Here is a 26547-nt window from a genome sequence, read left to right on the forward strand (position 1 = left end):
CGCGAACTTAGAAAAAGCTGAGTAAAAGCTGGATAAAAGAAATAATGATAACAGAGGAAAAACGACGAATCAATTTTCAGTAAATAAAGAATAGAAACAGTTCTGGAAAAAGGAATCCATTTAAAGACCACTTAAAGTACTTTACCTGAAAAGGTAGAAAGTCATTAAAGTAAGATAAAGAGATATAACTTTATATTTTTTCAGTTTTTTGTATACAAACAAAATCCTTAAAGCAGAGGAGAAGGATAGCGAATCTCCTCGTAATTTGTAGTGCAAAAATTTTTTTCATGTTTTATATTGAATGATATTTGAAAATGCATATGTATTGTATATTTCAACTTAATAGATATTCAACTGGTTCCGCGCATTCTAATTTAAAATCAATTAAACGCACCCTTAAGAATGCTTGTAAAGTAGTATCGAGCTATTATAATTTATAATAGTCTTATTAATATTTCACATTATACGAATAGTGTATTTAAAAATAAATGTAAGTGAATGTCGATATGTTCAAGGTTAAAAAAGTTTCTTACTTTGATTTCGAATACTTCGATTTTTCAAGTTGTTTTAGTCGTCAGGAATTTGTTTGTAGGCATTAAGTACTGAACTTATTCGCCTTGTATAAATTGTTGCATTAACGTATTTTTCGATCTAGTAGAACTTTTGCTAAAGAAGTTTTTGATTTTTCAAAAGAACTATCTTCACAATAATGAAATATCTGAACCGTTCTTAACTTGTGATGGTGTTGTTATAACTAAAGTAAACTTAAGTATCTGAAGACGATACCTTGAGTATCGAAACGCTCATCTGACAGTGTTGGTGTAAACCTAGTATGAAAAGTCTTAACACACTGTTTATTGAAATCTTTCAATAGCTTTTAGACCTAAATAGGAATAGAAAATTACAAAAACAATTCCAGGACTCTAAACAATAAGGGCTCATGAAGTTATTAACAATTTTCTTCTCGAAATGAACAAACGAAGTCCGAAACGTATTTGTTTCGGTCTGGTCTGTTTATTGGGAAAGTCAATAGATAAATTTTACTACTTCAATTTCTACAAATTGAGCACTACTTGATATAAACCCGAAATCGCTACGACAATGATTGTAATTTTAGTTACAATAGTTTCCAAAATTTTATCAAACTAATTTCGAAGTCTATTAAAAGGATGATAGATAGAAATTTTGATATTTGGTGAACACACGTGTCGCGCATCCGGTATATTTTCAAAACAAGCCAATTCAATAGTGAATATTAAATTAAATTACTCGTTTGAAATAATAAATAAATGAACGATTTCAATGAAGGACAACATTATTTTATCTTTATGTTAAGCTAATATAAAAAGTTGTAAGGAATTCAGTAGCAATTGATTACTTTTCATGTTTCTTGATGTATATTTGCTGTAAGCGTTGATTGGTCTGGGTCTTATATTTTTAGGAGGAAAAAAAACACTTATTGAGTAAGTTTTTTGATCAAAAGTCTTTGTCGTCTTTGCTGTAACTTTACCAGAAACTGATGTTTTCTGAGACATTTCTGACTTACAGCAAAACAAAGTTTAGCGATTAATTATCTTTGTTTCTTACACCATTTTCGCGGTCAGTACAACGATAAACTAGTAACTTACGACATTTTCGCAGGATGAGTTTTTTTTAATGCCATCACGTACATCATTATAGTGATCCTTCTGATTAATTGCAATGATATTTACGACATTTTATGCATAAGTATTTATTAATTAGAAGTGAATTACTACATCTACCTAATTAGCATTTATTTTAAAAAATAATTGACGATAACGCATTTTAGTTATAAATTAAAACGAAATTACGCGGATCAAACACCTTTATAATACGTTTCTATTTCTACCATATTTGTTATAATTTTCAAAAATAATGCTACCAACGAGATTTCCTATGACTTTCAACGGGGAGAAACCATAAGCTGTGTGCCGATCAACTCGCTTCGACTTTTAGTGTTTTGCTAATTCGCTACAGGATAAATTTCGTAAAGATCGTCCAAAATCGGCCGTTGTGCCAGAAAACATCGATACTTTGCGTAAACTGATATAGGAAGAACGTCATGCGACATATTGTTTGAGTTTGAGACTTGGGCATCATTTGGCTGTCAAAAAGATTTTTTTTGCATTGGATATCGCATAATTTGACGTCTATAAGGCGACGAATCATGGATCTATGTATATAAACCCGAAACTAAACAATGATGGTCTGAGTCTTTCAAGACGAGCCAAATCCATCAAAAGCTATTCGCCCACGAAGCTGTCGAAGCAAATGGTCGCCTGTTCTTTGGAGTAACTGGACATGTCGCTAGCGTTTTCAAAAATGTCGAACGGTCAACTTTGAGTAGTACATCAGTATTTATCGCAGGAGACGAATTATTTCCCACAACGATAATATCGAATTGATGGATCTTCCACCGTATAGTCCTTGTTTGGTACCCAATGAAGAAGCGGTGGATGCGTTCAAATCACATGTCTTAAACGAAATGGAAACCATGCAAAAGTGTCTTGGTGGAGTTTTATATGTGTTTTTTAAGATGGCCAAATGAGATTTGTCTCACTATTTTCTATAAAGTGATATTTCTTGAAGCTATAATGAGATATGTTAAAATTGTGTTTTTTCAAAGTTGGCAAAAGCTTACGAGATTAAAAGGGTAGTTAAAGCAGAAGGTAGAGAAGATCAAAGCAAACGGGTACTGGTATTTGACACAAAAGGTACTACTTGTATCATATTTAACAACAAATGTGTGCTATCTGTTTTTAATCTAACTATTCGGGACTGTAGTACGTCCACTGATACTTAAATTGGCAGTAAAGGTTCCGAACGAATTGCTTGTGAGTATTCAAAAAATACATTACAACATATTCCGACACTTGTGGTGGACAGAACCAAAATATTAATTTTCAGGAGACAACAATTGACGTGATTGAATACAGCCCTTTGGAATGTGTCAGTAATCATGCAAAAATTGCACGATCCAATAAACAAATTCAAAATTATGCTTCCGTGTGAGTGGTTTCTATTTATTTGGATGTTGAAAGGCAAAAAAGCGTGCAAGTACTGAATTATTAAAAAATAATATTATGTGAAAAACTTCTTATTGGCGAAAAGTTAAGACAATATAAAGTGGATAAGATCCACAAAAAAGTTTAGAAAGTTTAGAAAAGTACGCATTGAATAAAGATTCAAAATTTTAGATCCAAAACTTGGAAAGGCAAATAATATACTGAAACCTACTGTAACCTTAGGGATAGACATTAATAGACAGCGATTGATATAATTTTTCTCAAAATCAGCATCAGAATTTGTTGAGGACAACCACGATTTTGACGATGTTTCATTAGAATATAGTTTTAAATAGAATTTTGTATTACTTTTTCTGAATAAAAAAAAATAATAAAGTTTGAGGTTTGAGTTTATAATATTTCTTATGAGTTTCCACTTTTATGGAAAAATGCAACGAGGCAACGCCTGCGTGGTCAAAGTTTAAACAGATTTTAAGATATTATAAAAAAAACAAAATTACATCGATGAGTTTTACGTATGATTTATGACGAGGTATTTAACATTAAAATGGTTCTCATACCAAATAAAAAAGAATTAGTAATCTGGATTTGAGATATAATCACAGATTTTTGATTGAAAGTTCTATATTAATAGTTATCCACCCAGTACGAAAAATAATTACTCGAGAAAGAAGAAATCTCCACGTCGATTATTATTATTCTAATTGGTTATGGAAGGAATTATCAAATAGTCAAACGAAAAAAGAGAATTTGAAAAAAATCAGCGAGTGTGCGTAGATTCGAAACCAACGAACGATATATAAAGAGCAAGAGATATTTGGGAAACGGAATAATAGAACTATCGCCTCCCGCCAAAACACGGACTTGGTAGTAGCGTTCGTCGACAAATTTCGCGCCGATTTTCTATCCGGAATTTTTTCTGTTCAATTTCTAATTGTGTGTGACTGAAATAATGGCTCTACAGTATCCCAAAACGTTCCAAATACAAGAAAAATTTGAAAAATTATCCTTCCGTTATGGGGTAAGTATTTTTTATTTGTATTTTGTATTTTTTTTTATAAATTGAATACAATCTCAACCGATAATTAAGGTAAACAAAAAAATATCTACTGATAAAGAAGGAATAATCATTAACTAATTTCTGATTTTGTAGTAGTTAGACACACATTTTAAAGGGTTTTTTAAAGTTTCACATTATACCGAGTGATTGGAAAAAACTAATTTAAAACAACCAAATAATCATAAAAATTTGAATATTTTTTTGTCATCTGTTTCTCAAACTTTGTTCGTAAACATTCACCAAAATTTATTTATAATTTTCTATCTTTTTATATGTTTTTCGTATCGACTTATCTTGATCTTAGGTCCTCTTTATAAAAAATCAATTTAAAATAACAGGTGAAAATTTGACGTTTCCATTTCGATTTTTACTAAAAATCGAAATAAATAATCACGAAAAATTTTGTTTTGCATTATATAGGTTCTAAAATAAATTTCTTTCTTTACGACGAGCTCTGATTAAGTACAGGGAATAGGAAATATGTTTTTTTACCATATGCAAATTACTACAAAAAAAGTTATTGATTATACAATTATAGTGCTTATTTTGATTATCTGAATTAATCAAAATTATAGAAACAAAAAATTTTTCCTTTTTAATTGAATATTTCAAATTTGAAAAGAATTAAAATCAAAATTGTGCCTCTTAATTACGGGTTCAATTACAAACAAAGTCTATTCATGGGAAGTATGAAATTTCTAGGAAAAATTCGAAAAAAAAACCGCTCAATTGGATTTTTTAAGAACATCCAATGCTTCATAGTAACTTCCTTGGGCGAATTGTTCATCACGTAAGTTTATTCACTAAGAGCCAAATCTGGAATCCTGTCGAAACTATTGCACTTTGCGTTTTTCTATAATGTCTTCTTGTAATTTGGGAACTGGATTGGATATTAAGAACACGTAATTTCACTTAGAGCATAGAAAAATACGGTTAACGCACGATCTGTCTTCCTATATGCTAAATTTTCTAAACCTGTGAATGTTTCCCTGCATTTTTTCACAAGAAAATTTTCTGTGTCTTTTCTATAATGCGTTAAAAGACAACTGAAAATGTTTTTTTGAGATTGTTGGTAAATCTTCACACATAAACTTTCACACTTTCATATGATACAGCTGATCGTCCAAATGTTTGTTACTTTGCGCAAGTATTTAATCAGTGTGCGTTGCTTGACACGATCTATTTTGATGGTGAGATGTGAATTCCTCGAATTCAGGCCTCTACTGGCTAGGCACGCTTCAGATTTCTAGCTTATATTTTGCCTGCGTAAATCAGTCTTCCTACCAAATGTTATTGTTATTGTCAGTAACAGATAATTCATTAGCTAACTTAACCTAACCAAGCCTCCTCCTTTAACTCAAATTCAGAAAGCTACTATTATTGCCAAATTAGCAACTCATCTAGGTCTTAAAGTGAGTATTTAAGTAGAGTGAGGAAGAGATGGGTACAAAAGGGGGCCTTGCGCCGAATTGTTGGGTCTCGAGAAAATAGAAAATATCACATGACGTAAAACATGTTGCATCAATTAGTTTATTAAAGAGAATATTCTTTTGAATCGGCTGCAAGGGCTGCATATCGAACAAACTTACCAGGATCTACGACTTGTAGACGATTTAAAGCTTCAGATATGAAAAACTGCATAAGTACATAAGGACTTTTAGGAACCAAATGGTCTTCACGGATGAGAAAACATTCAAGTCGTGCAATGACGGATGTATTCGAGTTTAGAAACCACCAAATTCAAGATTTGATGAGTAATATGTTAAATGAATCAATGAGCCTGATGTTTATTGGAGAATTGGTGTAAGATGCAGCTTTGAAGTGTACCTCAATATCTTCTGATCGTTAAATCGAACTTATGATGGTCGTTTTCGTTAAAACAATATTAATGAGACTACCTTGGCCGGTAAATAGTCCTGATATAAATCCCATTGAAAATTTATGGGGGTAGTTGGTGATAAAATAAACTTTACGTTCCAGAAATCAAGAAGAGCTATGGGAAGCCATTGAAACAGCATGGGAAGACCTTAATTTAAATGAAAATATTTGTGGGAATTCAATTCCGTCAATGCCAAGATTAGGAAAAGTACTTGAAAAGAACGGAGCTTTAATTAATTACTAACAAATTTGTTTTATAAAGATGTCTTCTGTTTTCTATTCTTTTAGAATAGTCTCATTTTTGACTCGAACTGTAATATAACAGGTCGTGGGAAGCTATTTTAATTCTTTCAGTAGGTAAAGGAAACGGATCTATCCCCAAAATCATTGCTTGCGTCTTTAGTGCAACCAGACCGGAAAGCAAGCGAATTCTGTTTCAATGTATTCATTTTGTATCTCTGTTTGGTAATAACATCGGAAGATCTCATCGTTTGACCTTCTTTGTTTCATTGTAGATCACTATTTTTGGATACGGCACGGCCTTACAATCATGAGCCCTGTGATCTAGCTCCCCGCAGATTAAACAATGCTTGGTCCTGTCTTCTCCTTTACAGGTGGTTACGTTACGCCTTTGACTTGGGTATTGAGACCAAGCACATTTGTTCCCCGACTTGGTCTTCAGGCCAGTTTGACCGGTCTGCTTCTCCACCGCAGCTTTCACCTCCTCTGAGGTAACTGCTGGTCTGTTATATTAAAGACCTCCTCCATTTTTTCTTTTATAGCGTTTTTGAGGGTCTGCACCTGACCCTTGTCCTTTAGACGGATTACAATGTCACATCCGTTTGTTTTTTTTTGACTCTATTAATGTTAATGTTAAAGTTATCAATATTAACATTTTCCTTCATTTTTTTAAGGACCTCAGCGAATGGTCTGTCTCCTGTTCTGACCAACACTGATTCTCCCTCGTCGTGTTTTCTCTTCCTCTTTTAGGTTGAGCTATCTTATATGTACCTGTTTGGATGGAGTGAAAAAAGTATTTGTTGTTATAGGTACGAAAGTGAAAATAGATTTTTTTATGATAATAAGTGATGGATTTATTGTGTTTTAGTAGTCTTCAGAAGAAAAAAGATACTTCGTTTTAATTCTCAATCATACCATGGGGTTTCTCTTGTTTTTGTTATGAGTTATCAATTAATTAGTTTATCATTTTCAATTAATCATCAAGAACCACAACGACCTGGAAGTTGTGATAAAAAATTGCTTTATTATTGGACGAGATGTTCACCCTATATGTTCCATTTACGTTCGATACTTTCAAATCAATTTTTTCCTTTCTCAGAGGCCATATAATGCCAAGCATTACGTATCCGATTGCTGATAAATGATTTGTGTTTGAGGTTTTTGAGATATATGAGTATTACACAGTTTTATAATATAAGTACGTTGGATGGTATTAAGTTAATTTATCACTTTATTAAATAGATATACAGAAGGGAAAATTCTATTACTCAAATTTGTCATTATTAACATAATGTTAATTATAATACCGACTGTCCCACTATAAGAGTGGTGTATGATAAGGGTTGATCATCGTCACGTAGCTCCCAGTAGAGCAAAGGGCACTTGTCGGTGTTTCATGCGTCGTTATGTGAATTTGGTGGTTTCCATTTTCTTATATTTTTGGGTATTTTTATCTTCTTCACATGTAAAGGTTATCTGTTGCACTTCTTTCTAAATAGTTCTTCTCTATGTTAGTACAGGTCTGCCTTTTCTCTTCTGCCTTCTTTATTAAATCCTTATCCAATATATTTGTTGCTGGTTTTCGTAGAGTATTACCTATCCATGTCCACTTTCGCTTCGTAATCGTTACGTTTATTTTCTCTTCTATCGTTATGTGTTCATAACTTATCCTATTTGAACAAAACATTTTGTTCAGATAACCTCCAAGTGCCTTTAAAGAACTTTTGAATACGTCAAGAGCTGTAAAAAACTTACATGTTCAGAGAAAAATGTAAAAAGGAGAACTTGGTAAATGGCTTATTTAGCAACAGAAAATTTGTTTTTCTGGTGCCTCAATAAATTTGGGGTATGTTACCTGATACAAAAGGAAGCACTGTGATTTGGTTCCATCAGGAAGTTCTTACAGAAAATGTGAAAGTTCGCCGACACTGACGTGCGGTTTCCAAACTTTGAATAAACATAATTACAAAGTCAGCGGATTACAAACCGTTATCAAACAAAAATAGATCGATTTTATTAAATTGCAGATTCATTCTTTTATTGTTATTCATTAAAAATATTTATTGATTTGTGAAATTATTTATGTAGAATAAAAAATTTGATTTATTGTGAAAAAACCATTTTTTAAGAAGTCATATCAATATACATAATGTTCTAGGTCACTGTATTTTAACACGCTTTGATTAGTTTCACCTGTAACTGACATTTTGATTTCGATTACTTTGAGCGATAGGATTTAATTTCTACTTTGCTCACTCATCAAAGACTGACGACATACAATAATTCGATGAAAATATCTAATTTTCCTGATTAGTTTGGCCAGGATTGATAAATATCTTTTGTATCCTTTGCATGAGAATAAGACAGATTGAGCTAGTGGGCGAACTGCGTAAATGCGCAATCTCGAAATAGAGATGCAATCATACACACATCTGTACACATCAAAAACCTTCCGGCATGATTGGTTTTTGTCCAAACACGAAACGCTCAGAGACCGTATTCGCCCTGTGAGTTTTTTCTCTATTCGAAACTCAAAAAATTGCTTTAGTGAATGCTCAATTGGAGTATTTTCCACACATGTGTATGGAAAGCTAGATTTAGCTTTTGCTTTTATTAATTCGATAGTCGCTCAATTTGTAGGATATAAAGTTTGACATTTTTGAGAACATACTCAAAACGTGTTGCCATACGAGTACTATTTGAGTTGCTTACTGATACTTGAAACATTTTTCTTGGTCAAAAAATGGATTCAACAATAATCGACTGTAAGGGTCTTACAAATCCAACAAAAGTTGTTTGCGCACGAATCATTTCGAACCTGTTTTTTCGAAATAATTGGAGATATCTTCACTATTTCATTAGAGAAACGCATAACGATCAATTCTGCAGCATTTCTTTGCCAGAAATGTTGGAAAAAATTAGGAAGAGCAATCGCAGAAGACTAATAAGTTTCCACCACGACAATTCGACCTCTTACACAATCCATGTTGGGCGTTGGGCACCCAATGATTACTTCTTATTCCAATAGATCAAAAATAAATTGCGTTTTTCTAAACACGAAGAAGTAGTTGATGCGTTCAAATCACAAGTTTTGGAGGAACCTCAATCAATCAAGCAAAGGTGTTTTGATTTTGATGGAGAATATTTTGAAAAACCTAAGTGGTAACCCTCATAATTTAGTTAATAACCTGGTAATTGTCTGGCTGTGCTCGGTGCACGGTGGTGATTTGTATAGGGTGAATAGTTTTCATTTAAATGCCCTGTATAACAATTCTATGTGTTATTTTTCCAATTTGTCTACAAATGAGAAGTATAAAAATACACCTGATCTCACTATTGAATATTTGCCGTTGCTATTAACATTAATAGTGATAACCATTTTAACAATAAATAATTGAAATCAAGGTAAGTAGATATTTTTAATTTTACTCATATATTATCCAACCGTCCCATTTTTTGGATAATATTGAATAATTTTAAACTTTCAAAAATTATATTTAAAATCATAAAAACTACTACAAATCACTTTAAGATTCATTGCATCGTCTACCATATTCCTTTGTTCTGGCTTCCTTTAATTAATTTCTTAACTCAAACTTTGTGGAAACATATTTCAAACAAATGAGCTGATGATAGCCCGGAATCTCGATGGAATCAGTTTTTACAGATTATGTATTGTCCCATTAAAAAATTACTCTTGTATAAAACTTTAGAGACGCATCAATTGCCATAAATTTTGAGCTATGCCTCTGAAATTATGAGAAATGAGTATAAGAAAATTTACACGAGGAATATTCGGCATTTGAAATATTAGAAATATTATTAAGTGCCGGTAAATATTTTGCGATACAAGAAAACTATAAGGAAAATGATTTTATTTATTCTCATTACATTAATACCAAATTAGTGTTTTTATCACTTCCAAGTCTATTCTGAGAATACTCGACTCAATACGGGAGACATTAATTCAACTTATTGGCGATCCAGAGTTGACAGACAGACTAAATCAGACCCTGTTTTACTAATACTAATTCGTCAGATCCTCTTCTGAGCTGTCGAACATAATCCAACCTAGAGCAGTATTTACAACACCTACTCGATAGGCAGACGAGGCTTGTGAGCAACAGACGTCCAGAACCTCAATTTATCGAGACTCCTTTCTTTGAAGAAGTTCAAACCTGTGGATTCTGCTACCAAGTATTTCCCGAATACAACAACCTATAGAAGATTAAGATCAGTATCTACTGGCACCTCCTCTTGCGCTTCCACTTTACATTAAAAAATGTTTTTGTGGCAGATACAGAGTAGCGAAAGCAGTATGTTAACGAAGCTAAATTTTCCATAAACTTACGAGGCTTCTCGCAGCATTGGCTCACGAATAGAGTTAGGTTAGGTTTGCATGTGATGAATTGTCGCTGCAATGAATTTTCTTGTTAACATTCTTAGATCGCTTTTAATACCTACACGTTTATTTTCATTTCAGCTAAATTTCAATAAAAGACAAAGGTTATAATACATACTGCTGTGAATTGTTCCAATTAGTGTAATTATCATCTGGTATTATACATAACTTATATAAATAACTCTGTAATTATAGTTTCGGAATTCCAATAACACAATATATATCAAAGGAATTGATTGTAATTTAATACTTAATCCTTCATATAATATTTAAACAAATAATTGGGATTAATTACGAACTGTATATTAATCCATTTCTATATGCAAATTGTAGACTGTTATTATTTTTCAAAATATCTCACTAATAATTTCTGTCCATAAATTTCATTTTTTATTACGATAAAGGCATATTTCCGTTAAATAATCCGATGTGAAGTTCATACTTACAGGGTTGTTTCTAATAATAAACTAGCAATAATAAGCAGTATATCCAAAGGTAAATTATACGGCGTGTTCATAACGAAATATTTTCAGTTTAGAAGACAATATGTTGAAAACCAGACACTTTTTTCATTCTGCTGCATGCCGTATTTCGTACGCCACATTTTTCTATTTCTGTCTCTCATATTTTGTTAAATTCCTTCCTTCCAGGTCCTTAAGGTCTTCCCCATCCTCATCACATGTCCGTACCAGAACAGTTGCTTAGTCTGCATTCCCTCCGAAGTCGTATATGGTCTGTTCTGGATATCCTGCACGATCTTCTGAACTAGCTTATTTCCACAATACAAAGTTTTCAAGAATAATAGAGTCGTTTTGATCTGGATATCAAATCATACAGGACACAGAGGAAGTAAAGTAGCCAATACACTGTACTGGAAAAGAGTACCTGGAGCCTTTCTGTATTGAAGAAACTTAATCTTCTAAATAATCAGAAGGAGAAGAGCTCTAGACATGAATTCTAGTTCCTTAGTAACTCTGATACCGATAAGTCCAAAGCAAATAACTCTAGCATGAATTTCCTTACAAAGCATTACGATTTGAGGGCATTAGATCTAGCAGAAACTGACATAGATTCTGTAAACAGGCGGTAGATACTCCAGTACATCTAGTGCTTAAGAGAAAAAATACCCCATATTTGAATAATCAAGTTAAATTGGGCGATTTCATAAGATATGAAGATCTGAAGCAGAACTTCTTGTTTACAACAGCAGAATTGGATAAATCTATTTAAATTCAAACGCCATTTCATTTATGTTAGAAGAAATCACAAGGGAATACTATTACACTCGATTAGTTCCAGTGGTGCTTACCGTATGGAGATTCTGTAGATTGTAATGTTCGGGAAAGATGTACTTTGATAACTGATTATGCAGACATGCACTTCTACAAAAAAATAATCTCGTCTGCCTGTTGAGTATACTTGAGAATCGAGCTCCAGATGTGCGATCAATACTCCAAAGTTGGACGAATCTGGGACTTGTTGAAGATTAGAAGCTGTTGCGGAGTATATAACTATTTAGTCTTAAGACGCTCCAAGTTGGTCCGAAGCTGCCTTAGCTAATTCTGCCTAGTAACCATGCCCTAATTTCAACACTCAATAAATGAATTTGCGATGATTGTGATATTTTATATCCAGACAGGACCAAATCCTAAGCTGTAGTACTAGTCTTTCCAGTAAAAACAGCAGCCTAGGTCTTTGTTGCATTAAACTTAATGAAATTACTTCCACCCCATTCCAGAATGATCGAAAATCGGTATAGAGAGTGGTGATCTGTTGTTGCCAACGAATTTGGTTGCTAGCCGAGATTGTTGGGGTGCCTAATTTGAACAACAACACAAGTATGTTATCGTCAACGAAGCTTAAGTGTGTCCATCGATGGAGGTAACCTGGATGGATCAGTCTTTGAGAAAACTACTAAGCTAGTAGTTGACATGCCAAACTCTGATTGTAAACTAGCGTTATCTATATCGTATAACATGTTGTTTAATTTAATATTAGAAGGAAGCTTTTGAATCAAATCAAAGAATTTATTTCGTGGTGAAATATAAAAACAAAGTACTTCATAAATATGGAAAACTACAGTAATTAGTTCCGAAACAATGAAGGTTCTTATGTAATATTATTGTAACGAAATATTTGCAATAGATAGTCGATTAAAATGCAGGCACAAACCATGATAGATAAGAAAAGTGGCACACACACACACACACAAAGATACTTTTATAGACTTTGTAATTATTATTTCTATGGAATAACCTACATGGTATGTTCATTCTAAACTCTTGAAACTATTGAAATGCAACTCACATCAGAAGAGAACGACCCCAGATTATATAAGTCCTTTGAGACTGTCCATCCTGTGTCAAAGCATATGCACTAATTGCCAAAATAATCATCAAAATTGATGATAATACGACTTAAATGATGGTACAGAAATTGCCATTTTAAATAAAATTATTAACACGCTTGTACCATTTTCACATCTATGTTTGTAACTGACTTTTTGATACAATGATTTTAGCTAACATAAGGTCTAAAAATCAAAATAACAAAAAAAAAATTTATTGTTTTGAGCAAGCAAACCCTACCATAAAACTTGGACATCAAATTGAACGGATCCCTAAGTTCAAATACCTTGGGAATATTATTAAAGAGGATCTAAGCACGGACTGCGAGATAAAGTCCAAATAGAATTGGATCTGGCATTTTTCAACATGAGATTCTGACAACCTCAACTGGATGATGGATGATCGATGATGATGTACGGAGTAGAAATGAGAAAGATAAAGGTTAGGACGATGAACCAACTGGAGGCTTCACGAAAGAATGATTCGTTTCCATGGACACATGTTAAAAACGGGAACGTACCACGAAGAGCAAACGTCGAAAGGCAACAGGGGCGCTGTGGAGTTGGAAGAAAGCAACAGTCGTAGCTCGGATATTTTCGAGACAGGATCGGCATTGGCATTAGAACTATTGGTGACCAAACGCAATGTTTCATTAATTTTGCACTCATGACATGGTTTGATTATTACTAAAAACGTGTTTTATTTTGTTAAATGGCAAATTTTCCCCACATAAAATAAAATATATTCGATTGTAGTCTATATATAATTGATAATGAAACGTAAGTGGTTTTTAAAAAAACGTTTTCAAGCATGTGTGAGTATACAAAGTTAATTATCACACATTTAACAATAGTTATAATAAAACTTCATACAAAGGAATTTATAGAAAAGAAAACTACGTCTCAACATAATAACAATGAAAATACATACATGTCATAATGAGCAGATAAAGTAGTATGATTACAGTAAATTTTTTATAGTCGTATTAGATTTCAAAAGCAAATAATACAATCCATGAAATTAATGTTCGTAATAGTTTTTCTGACAATTCTTACAAGAAAATTGTTTTGAGTATGTGATATTTCGATTCTCGTTGATCCTTTCCTTCCTTAAATTAGCAACATTAACTGTCAAAGTAAGATTTACTTTGACATTGACAATATACAAGCATATATTGAGCAGTGTGTATATTTTTTACACATGGTTTGACTTGAATGTAATAACTTCCTTTTTTAATTTTTAAACGAAATTGTAAATACCATTTTAAGTACCAATAAATATAATTTCGCAACTTCGCGGATTTTTATTTCTTACCAAAGGTATTAGCAGACATATCGCAATTTATCTTTTGCATAATCCACGTTGTAATTTTAGATATACTGAATAATTTAAGTTTAATGTCCCATCTATATTTATAAGAGCGAGCTAGTTATTTTTTTCTTCATATAGATAAGTAATAAAATAATCATTTCGTGTACGTTTATAGTATGTACCTTGAATAAATTCTCGACCAGGTGTATCGTCAAAAAAATCGGTGCCGGAAGTTTATTCGAAAAATAGAATAATTCCATACCACATACTTATATAGGGTGTTTCTAAATCCATGCGAAAAAATTCAGGAGGTGATTGCTCTTGTGCAATTAAGATGGGTTATTCCTATAAGAAAATTCCCCCAGCTCAACCGAGATATCACCTGTTATTTATTTTCTCTAAAAATCCAGGAAAGCTAGAAACTTGTAAGTCTGAAATTTCCATGTACTAGGAAAGGACTATTCACGGGTTATTTTTCAATATTCCTGTTTCAAGTTTCTAGCCATCACCACCTTTTAAGGGTAATATCCCGTAGGGTAGGCTGAGGAAATTTCGTTATCTTAATTTCATATGAACTACCACCTGTTAGAATAATACAAATATATCTTGAAGAATATCAATGACATTTGCCAATTAATAGTACATATAAAACTCTGGTCGTTCTTTAAATAACGTTCATCAATTTCATTTCAAATTATATTTTCTTTCAGTTCGTTAAATATTGAGTTTGTTTGGAAAATATTTTACAGGAAAATTGAGCGAATGCAAATTTTCATCAACTTTATAGGAAGGTATAAATAACAGGTATTTTTGCACCAAACCAATCTAGAAGTTCTTCGTTACAATTTTATGAAGGAAATTCTTATTGCTATTGTCAAATTTGAAATAAATATGTTATTTATTTAATTTAAAAGTAGCGTTACGAATTTGGCTTCGCTAAAGTAACTAGAGTTCTAAATTACGAAATCAAGCTGTCTAAGGGCCATTCTACAAGAGCAAAAAAAACGCGACGGTTTGTCGATGAACACGCGTGTGTCAGTTGGCGTATCGGCGTTTGTAGAGCATGAGTTTGCGTGAAAAAACTTTTGCAAACGTTTATCGCAGAGCTTACTTGTTCTTTTTAAGTACAGTTGACTACTACGTTCCGTATCGTAGCTGTATATTTAACATGTTAACAGAAAAGTTGAACTGGAGGTCACTACAGGCCTCTCTGCTAGTTTCACACTTCTTCTCATAACCGTTTTTGCTTTTGCTATGGGGAGAATAATCTCAAAATTTCGTCAAATGATGCTACAGACTTCCGGTAGTACTTTTCAAGATGTCTTCGATGCTCTACGTAGGTGACATAAAAAGCCTAGACGACGCGCTTTTCTAATTTTTGTTATCAAATGTTGCATCAAATTATGAAATACTACATCTGGTATACTTTATGCATAATGATCAGTTGCAATATCTGGCCAAATCGCAAAAGTTCTTTCAAGATGCTTTTTCTTCATGAACTGCATTAATCTAGACCTAATACACTCTTTTTCATATATTTTGGCGGTGACAGAGCTTCCAGAAGGACAAATATACATTTGTTGCTGAACAACGACAATACTATCAATTTCGAGTTGAATTTTTAGTGTCTTTTGGAATTCACTTTTGAATTTACTTTCTGACAATAATAAATCTCATTTTTCGCCGATTCATTACTCCGACAAAAGGAAAATTTGACTCGATGATTTCCAAACCTTCAGCATTTTCACTGAGAGTTCTACTTTCTTTATTTTTGAATCACATTCTGTTTTAATAGAATGTTGTTTACATATTTCTTATCGATTTTTCCACAGTTTTCCATGAGCCAATTATAAACAAAGCTTCTCTTCTTTTTTGGCATTTGCTTTTCTCCCTGATCCTGACTTTCTTTCAATCGAAAAATCTGTATCAACACGCCGACAGATATCGTAAATTGTTTTTCTGGCTATTCTCATTCTTACAAAGCGATTAGCCGTGAAAGATTTCTTCAGATTTTGATTTAGTTTATTAAACTTGGTAATTATTTTACGCCTTTCGTTTTCTTTTAGATTCTCCATGCGTAATTACAAGAAACAATTTATAACATTCTCATTAAACGCCTACTTTACTTGTTGATTTAACTAAAAATGTACGGATTTTTTATCCCCACACCTTTTGGCTTAGTACATATGCATGAAGTGGCCCTAGGGTACACCAGAAGTTGCATTAATTTCTATGGAGCTCAAACCATGATAAGTACCGTGAAATTTTCATGAATAAAAATAAAAATAAATATATATTCTTGTCGTTAAACTAACTAAATAATTTATTCTAGTTTATATGGAGCAAATCGGTATAGTAGGTTAAAGAAAGTGGATGCCGTCTCAACTGGTCCATTATTTGTAATTCAATTAATGAAAAATTGCAACTATATAGGTTACTTTGAAGTCACTACGCATCCTGTATGCTCCTAATCTATGTGTATGGCATGAATTATTTGACTTATTTTTTAATTTACTTTACTATGAGCACACAATATTAATTGATGAGTTTTAAAAAAATCTACTCTGCTTTATTTATTCCGCGAACATGTGTTGGAAGGTACCTCCAAAACATGTGACTTGAACGCATCAACCGCTTCGTTGAGTGTAGAAACGCCCTAACATCGCAATTTATTTTTGATCTGCGGAAATAAGAACAAATCATTTGGTGTCAAACACTGTTCAACAAACTTTTTCTTTGAACTTATGTGTGAGAGCTTGCATCTTCTGTGATTTCTATGATTTTTCCGAACCCTTCTGGCAAACAAATGCTGATGTATCATTTATAATTCACCGTTTAACATGACTCTAATAGACATGTCCAGGTATTCCGAAAAACGGGCGTCCATTTGCTTTAAAGTGCTTCGTGCGCGAATAACTTTTGTTGGGTTTGTCTCGTCTCGGAAGTGCATATGCATAGATGCCTGAATCTTGCAATATCAGTTTTTGCACGGTGTTGATGTTTCTTCACGATGCGCTTCATTGCCAAACGTGGAAGCGAGTTAATTGACCCAATGCTGTTGATATAATACACATCGAAAATAATATTGATTTAATTCAATTTTTTGACCAAGAAAAAAGTTTCAAGTATTCAATATAAACATATTGCGTTACCATAGCAACGAACAATAACTTAGCAGAAGTGTCAGTGTAAAGTTTGACGTCAAAAAAGTAAACCAGAGATACGCAAAAATTAAAAGAAAAAAGTTGTCCACCGAAATTTTGAAAATCCAAAAATTGGAGTAAGGAGTCATCATCAAGTATCTGTATTTAGAAGGGTTAAGAGGTAAACAAATTTACGAAGATATGCTTAATACCCTTGGTGATCAATGTCTTTCGTATGCGACCATGAAAAATTGGACTGCAAGCTTCAAAAGAGGTAAATTTTCCATTGAAGATGATGACCGATCGGGAACGCCAGTTAATGTGTCATCCCCCGAAAATATCGATGCAGTTCATGACATGATTTTATCAGACCGTCGAATTGGGCTAAAATGCATATCTAAAGCACTGAATATTTCATACGAACGCGTTCATCATATAATTCACGTCAATTTGAACATGAGAAAAATTGTTGCAAAAAGGATCCCCAATGGGATGAGACTTGGGTACATTTCTACGATCCAGAAACAAATCAACAATCGATGGAATGGCGATACTCTGGTTCTACGAGATCTAAGAAGTTTCGAGTTCTGGGATTGCCTTCGAGTTCAAAAATCTGCTGGAAAAGTTCTTGCTTCAGTTTTTTTTGGGATTGCCATTGATTTTTTGAATAAGAGTAGAACAATAACTGGAGACTACTATTCGACATTACTGACCACTCTACGGGAAAAAATTGAAGAGAAAAGACACGGAAAGCTATCCAAAGGTGTTTTGTTTTTGCAGGACAACGCCCCTGTACACAAATCCCATGTTGCCATGCTAAAATTTCGTGATTTAGGATTTGAATTACCAGAACACCCTCCTTATTCACCAGATTTGGCTCCGTTCCACTATTATCTCTTTCCTCAAGTGAAACAAAGTTTAAAAGATCGTAAATTTCCTTCCAACGAGGAAGTAATAAAAGCTGTGGAGGTCTGATTTGGAGAGCAAGCAGAAACATTTTATTTGGAAGATCTAGAGACGTTGCAGGTTATAAGAGGAGAATATGTTGAGTAATAAAATATTTTGACATTGAGATTTTGTTTAGTTGTAAAAATGTCAAACTTTATTCACATCAGTGTTGCCATATTTTAAAGCTTAAGTGGCAGCCCTCGTATACATTTATTGTTCATTAACTTCTCGCTAATACCGGAAACATATAACCAACCATGGAGTATAAAATTTAATGAACAATAACTTTATAGCTCCACGATAGAATATCCCTTGCCCTAGATATTAAGTGTATAAGTGGTTGAATAAAGGGGAGAATTGAAAATGCAACTGGCGCCGAAACGTTACGAGTCGGGTTTACCCGGGATAAAGCGACGCCGACGTCTGTATAGAAACCTAATATACCTCGAGGGCGTTAGGATAAAATATCAGTTACATAATCTGGAAATTCAATTCACCGCGACGAATATGCTTCGAATCCCAGATCTTATACCGAGTGGAACCGTATTCACATACCGATCGAAAAAAAAAAATATTGTACACGATCGTAAGTGAATGTTGAAATGTACAATAAAATGTTAACATTCTCGTTCTAGAGAATATTTATTCTGACTTAATTGGTTCTTATTGTTTTGCTTCTAAAGTGTAAACTGTATGTCATTGGAGGAACTGTGAATTATATGAGTAATAGTAATTATGTAAACTACCTGTCAAAAGTTTTTTTCCACCCAATAATCCATTCATTAAATTTCAAAATAATACACTTTAACAAATTTCTCTTTCGTACTGTCAAGCGATGGTGGAAAGTGTCTTAAAAACTAAAAATAATAGTTCAGTTATTTGTTTAGTTTATGGGAGCGCATGTTTATTTTTTTCGTTGAGTGCGACAAGTTAAAACTTGCAAATACCGGCTGATTTGTTTATTACTCTTCAACTGTGTTTATGATTGTAGTTTAGTCCCAGTTAGCCCTGTGAGACGCAAGAACCTGCTGTGATTTATCCTTTTTGGACCAAGATATCTTTTTGTAAAGTTTGTACACGATTTGTTTTCGTTCTCGCAAATTCAGACTTGTACGTTTTACAATGGGTAAAACCAAAGAATTGTCGGTAGAAACTCGCTTTAACCGCAAGGCTTCATATTCTAGACAAAAATAACAGTACGATTGCCGCTGAATTGGAAATACCTCCATGTACCGTGGACTGCAACGTGAGAAAATGTTCATCCACCAGGAGCTTTCAGAGCGTCTTCGAAAAACCACAACCGCTGAAGATAAACATATTGTATTGATCAGTCAACGTGGTTGACGACTCACGGGTCCAGAGATAGCAGCTCAGACCAATTAATGTAGGGGTATGCTTTTGAGTACTTCTACGGTGAACGCAGGAAATAGAGATAAGCTGGTCTTTTCGTCAAAATAAGTTTAGAGGTTGCAATTGGCTGAAGATCATAAAAATTGGCTCATGAAGAGTGAGAGACAGTTTTATCGAGTGATGAGGTGAAGTTTGAGGTTGTTGGATCTAAGAGGAGAGTGTTTGCGAGGATGTGTATAAATCGAAAAAAGAAAAGGAGAAGGAGACTAAAGAAAAATGATGGGATGCAGCTTTGGAAGATATGAGAAAAGTAAAACCGAATAGAAGCGTAAAAGTACATAATCTGAACCAGTGGAGAATAATTATGGAATCAGTTGAAGACCAATAAAAAAATAGTCGGCGCGGAAATCATCCCTTTAAGTACTTTTTTGCGTTTAATTGTAATGATTTTTCAGTGATTGTAATATTTAAATTAATAGTTGCAACCTAACCTACATACTTATCTACAAAATGAAACCCAATCACAAGCAAGTTATCGAAAAATTTTCCATGATTTTTTCTTGATGAGGTGGTCGAATAAATATAATAAGCGATGATTCTACATACAGTTTGTATATCTATTCGAATTTGATTAAACCAAGTGCCATTTAATGCACTTATTGCCCAATTGCACCACACTTTTTTTTCTTCTGTTTTCGCTTAGCACTGAAATATGTATAGTGAAACTTTTTACGATTTAGTGAAATAATCGAACCACATTTACAACAAATAATTTCACTTATAACTTTACAATCAATTAAATAATTTATTAATTAATCACGATCATCAACAATAGCTAAAAATTCGAACAGCTTCATCTTTCACATTGTCACATTTAAGAATGATGAATCGTGTACTAATTTTAACTAAGAATATTGATAGAATATCAATCAAGAAACAGCAATACACAAAAATTTGTAGAATTTTATCTTTTTCATGGTCAAACACGAATCAAAAACAAAGATTTACTAACGATAGTCGTATGTAAACAAACTAGACTAAATTCTCTGCAAATTTTATGATACATGATGTGAAGGGATATATCAAATTTTTACATCATAATTTTCTCTATAACATACTGTAATTTTAACGAAATCGAAGGGCTGCAACCTAATCTAGATAATTACCGAAATTTTTCCCACAGTCCCAGTTTGTGAACAAAAGAACAAAATTCTAAAGAATTTCTGTTCATGATGCGACAGTCAAGTTTATTACGGAATAGGATCATATAAGCGAGGAGAGAAAGTTTTTACTTATTTTGGGAACTTGAAAGGTATTTTTTTACTTACTCAATTATGTTATGCCATATAAACCATACAAAACTGAATGATGTCGATACTAACACTTCGTTAAATCGAGTGATATTAACTCTATTTCAATTCTATATGATATGCCATCTGATGATTTCACAGTATTTTTTGAAATCTCGTGTAAGTTTCTATTCTATAAATAATTTGTTTCGTTTGGATTCATTAGATAAATACTTACTACTCGTAGAAAAAATTTTGTCCTCTACTCGATTAGAATGTAAAAAAAAGATGCTCGTATGTCTTCCTATCATTCTATATCCACACCTACTCGTCTATTTTCTATCTAACCGTATAATAGAATACATTATCAAGTATATGAATTTTAAACGACCTTAACTGTTTATTCCGCTGACATAATCTTCGAATTATCTAATAACGCTGTCAAAAAAAGATTTATCATTCGATAAAACAGTTTAAAGAAATTCGCGAATGCAAAATATTATTCGTTATATGAATACAGACGTAATTAGAGCACTGCCTCCGGAATTGTTTCAAGGTAAACAGGTATTCTGTTAATTTTTATTCCTATAACGCCTGTCTGATAAAACGAAAAGGAAAATGACGATTTTACGAATCTTAGGAAGTATCTGTTCATATAAAAATAAATACTAATTAAAACAAAATAGAAAAACACACATAGCTAACCAAATAAGGGGATTCTCGAAAGATATCATTTAAATAATGTAAAAAACTCGTAGTTCTTGATGTAAATATTTTCTATTGATAGATACTGATATAAAGTGGAAAGGAAACTAAATTTTTTACAATCATAATGGACTCTATACTTTCATAGAAAAACAATATGGAGGAAAGAATACAGAAAGGAAACTTCGCTTTCTATACCAGTCATAAGATAAGAAAAATAAGGAACATTAGAAAAGCTAATATGTTGGTTATATAATAGTGGTAACTCCTGGATTGTTCATATTGGAGTAAGCCTCTGCTGGATACCTGGAAATTATAAAGTGGAAAACAATCTCAAAACAAATACTTGCTTAAGATGGTGGGGATGCTTAAGACGAGGGGATGGAATTGTTAGAAGGTACTATTGGCACAGGAATCAGAGCCAAACATCAGATTTAAGATCCATGAAGATAATACAAATAAAATAATAAGACGACGAAGCACGCAATCCAGAAGAGCATTGGAGTGATCACCGAAGATTGTACGGTTGGCACAAGACTCCAGGATTAACAACTATTGCAAAGAGTGTAACGGAGAAGAAGAGACGTTCTGCAGTGCCAGTCAAATACTGGAGGAAAATTGCAGAAATAGATATAGAAAAAGTGAAAAACTTGAGTTGAAAATGCGCTATAAAAAATTCCAAATCGTAGAAAATAAAGTGTCCTTTGAGTGAACCATATAGAATAGAACTTTTCCCAAACACCTCAATGAACTATTCAACAAAGAACAATGACATTGGGATTTTTCTATTATACGTAAACAAAGAAAAAAATTGCATTATCATTGTCACGGATATTTAAGCGATTCGTCAAGCTTCAATTAAAATTCGAAACATAAATATAAATAAATATCTCTTTCTCATTATCAATTATTCGTAAGACCGTTCCTAGAATTGAAACCCTTCTAAAAGTTATCGAAAAATCAACTTCCGTGACAGATATATTGTTCGTGTGGTAATACAATTACTTGTAATATCCACCCATAAACAACAAAACAATTCCATTTCATTCTTTCGAGGCTACGGACTCCCTACACGACTTAAAACATTTCTACTTGCGTAATCTTGGATAAATCCCGCTGGACATTTAACCAATACAAGGTGTGACGGGAAAATATAGCATGTGGAATTTTCAGACAACAATTCATAAATAAAAGAAAACTTTTTTTTAAAAAAGATTGTTCTCATAAAAATATTATAACTTCTTGTCATTCGATAATCTTTCGAAGACATTATCTAAAGTAATATATCAATAAAAAACTTCAACAAAAGTGGTACAACAGGCACAAGCTAAATATGAAAATATAGTAAAAACAAACTATCAAAATCTATTAATCGTGATAAAGTAGTGACTTTGAAAACTAATTACAACTATTATGATTGATTTAAAAGAAGCTAGAATCAATTAAGAACGAGAAAAGGTCGGAATATCCTTATGAATAGGTTGAAAAGCAAAATGTAGACAAACATATTCGTTCAAATCAAGAGATTGACTAACTATGTACGAAGAAACAAATCATCACATTTAGGGCATTGGTTTGGGGTACTAGAACTAGTCTGAATACCACGAGGAACAATCTCCCAATGGTACAAAGACTGGCTTGCTTATGTGCTACTAGGGCCATGAAATCTTGCCCAACAGCTGCGCTAGAAGTGATTCTAAATCTCCTACCTCTTCACATAGTACTGGAAAGCGTGGCAGATAAAACATCACTTAGAACGTACACAGACGGAATCAATTATTGGGACAACATACAGGAGCTGAGACAGGCCAAGACTCTTCTGGGAAACTATAACCAGAGTAGATGTGCTGAATGTATCAAACTATCAGGGCACTTTCGCTTCAACAAACACCTGAAGACGCTATATCTAGCAGATAATGCGGCGTGCACATCCACATCCACATTCTCTCGAAGTGTAAAACATTAAAAAACTTCAGAGCACTACACCTAGGTGCATATGAAATAAAAGACGAAGATCTCTGGCAATTAAAGTCATCTAATATTCTAGACTTTTTAAAAGGAGTTGGATTGATGGATCAGATGTAAACACTGGGTTCTCCAGTATCGCAGCCAGAAAGGAGGATACAATAGATCCAAGTTTCTCTGACCGTCTACATCCAGCTTACTGTTGGTGCTTCTGGAAAATAAGAGACAAATGTTTCGATATCTGACACTGAGAAGGGTACCAGGTGCCGAAAATGTTTTTAGACTTATTAGCTTGAGCATCAGAACACCAATACTAGAAAATAAATGGAAAAACGCGAGCTTCACAGATGAATAGGTTGTTTCCAGACAGTAGACGACAACGAACATGGATGAATCCATTAACGCCTTTCTATCAACAGCTTGTCTAAGAAACTCACTTTCGAGTAGGTACAATTATGATCAAGTTGTAGCCAATATGCTGGTACAATTTCATGTCGTTTTAGATTCAGTGTTTTTAGGAAAAATATAAAATCAAGGTTTTCTTCATCTACTGCTTCCACCCAGATCGCTTGATCTGAATCCCATATAGCATGCATGGTATCAATCACATTCACGAACATAATCTGCGACCAGAAACTGTACAGGAGCTTAGAAATCTTTATCCACAACTTTGGCAGTAATCGTACAAAATGTATTGGACAACTTTGTTAAAAGCATGCCAAAAATATGTACCGCACAGATTAAACTTTTTGTTTTCTAAATTCCTTGATATATTTTTTTGTTTCATCATTATAAAATAATTTTCAATAGTCTAAGATAGAGACCTTCAGATTTTATGCTTTGTTCATAGATTTCAACTGTTAAAAACTAAACACCCTTCTAAAAAATACCATTGAATATTTTTATTCTAGCTTTGTTAAAAATCGAATTAATATTATTATTAATATTAATATTAAAATATTGTCCTGAATGGTCGCGTTACTACTGTATACCATCATTAAATTTGGACAATATTTTCCGTTTAAAACTAAATCTGAGTCTGTCAATTTTAAAATTATGAAATTAGAATTTGTTATGTAGGCGTATATCAGGATTTTTGATATTTTCTCTCCCAAAAAGGAGTATGAAAAGACTTTAATTTCCATTTAAACATCAACCAGCTCATTAATTCTTCTTGTGATTACAAAACTACGCGAATCCGCAGAAATAACTAATTTTGTTTTAATAATCAAACCTTTTTATTACTTGAAGATTATCTTATACGAGGGTTCCTATTTAAGTTTTAAAATGAACAAATAAAAAGAAATAAAGAAATATTTGTAATTGAAAGTGACTTTAATGTTTTTTTCAAAATATTCTCCATTAAGATCAATATACTTTTGAATGCGTTTGAACCAATTGTCGAAACATTTTTTCCATTCCGATTGACCTACCTCCAAAACTTGTGATTTTAACGCATCAACCGCTTCTTCAAGTGTACAAAAAACGTTAACCTCGCAATTTATTTTTGATCTGTGGGAATAAGAAGAAATTATTAGGTGCCAAACAAGAGAAGCCAAATGATCCATCAATACGACTATTCAAAAACGTTTTATTCGAATTCATGACAGTTCGCATTGACGTGGTGGAGGATGATTTATCTTCTGCGATTGGTTTTTGTCAAATTAAGCGCTATCCAACGAAAACAAATCTTTTTGACAGCCAAATATACATGCAATATTCAATTTCACGGCATGAAGGTCTTGCAATATCAGTTTAAGCACGACATCGATGGTTTCTGGCACAACATCACGAAATTCATTCTGTAGCGAAAAGTCTAGCCACGAGTTGATGGACACTGCTGTTGGTTTAATCAACATTTAAAGACCAAGATGAATGTTTCAAGTATCTGAAAACAATTCGAATAGAATTCGTATGACAAAACGATCTGAGTACTTCCTCAAAAATGTCAAACTCAGTTCGGGAATTTTTCCTCCTGCAGTTTTAAATTATGTAGAAAAATGATTAATTTCGGTTTCTAATAAAAATAATTATATCCTTTACATACAATAATTAAATTAATTGAAACCTTGATATTGTTTTATTTACATATAAATAAATTGCAAAATTAAAAATAAATACACATATATCTGTCAATGATCTAATGAGTATACCGTTAATTCATTATTAACATTTACATACAATAATATTTCAATTCCTCTTAAAGATTGTAAACATTTAAATTTATTAATTAAAAGAGGAACTTTCATACGTTAAGTGACAAGTTACAACAGTCGAGTAATTTTCATGATATATAATCATTCATTCATATGTTAAACCAGTGTATCTCAAACACAACCATATATTAGCTAATAGTCCAGTGAAATAAAAGCAAATTACCATTCAAAAGTAGAGATTAAATCTAATATATCTTATTTGTGGGGTAGAAAAAACGTGGATCGCCTTTTAAGTTTTTAGAATCGATCAATAGATGGCGTTAATGAGTTGTGCCATCACTGTGATTATTTAGAAATTGACTTAGAAGTTGTTGATGTATGTATATATGTAGATATTTGGGTGTCATATACACTTCGATCCAAAGGATCTATGGTGTCCCCTTTTTTAGCTGCGATACTGGGTAACCCAGAGTTTACTGCTGATCTGTTAATCTCACTTCTTTTAGAAAGGAGATGGCTTTAATTGCCAAATATCTTCGTATTTCATACGCACCCAGGTGTAGTTCTCTGGAACAGAACAGTCCGTAGAGACTGTGGATAGAGGTTTCGTCCTCTGTGCAACAAAATCTGCACGCCGCATTCTCTGCTAAGGCTAGCGGCTTCAGGTATCCATTGAGGCGACAGTGCCTCGATAGGACTCGTAAT

At 33.0% G+C, this 26547-nt stretch overlaps 1 protein-coding gene across 1 annotated transcript in view; it reads left to right on the forward strand.

Annotated features, from left to right (window-relative positions):
- The first annotated feature begins 3876 nt into the window (after positions 1-3876).
- Positions 3877-26547, forward strand: part of LOC130897488 (arylalkylamine N-acetyltransferase 1-like) — a 54743-nt gene continuing 32072 nt past the window's right edge. The window contains exon 1 of the mRNA XM_057806372.1: positions 3877-4068. Within this exon, the coding sequence (XP_057662355.1) occupies positions 4000-4068 (69 nt within the window). The 5' untranslated portion in view covers positions 3877-3999. The remainder of the gene's footprint in view (positions 4069-26547) is intronic.

Source organism: Diorhabda carinulata, chromosome 8 (assembly GCF_026250575.1).
Source record: "Diorhabda carinulata isolate Delta chromosome 8, icDioCari1.1, whole genome shotgun sequence".
Lineage (NCBI taxonomy): Eukaryota > Metazoa > Arthropoda > Insecta > Coleoptera > Chrysomelidae > Diorhabda > Diorhabda carinulata.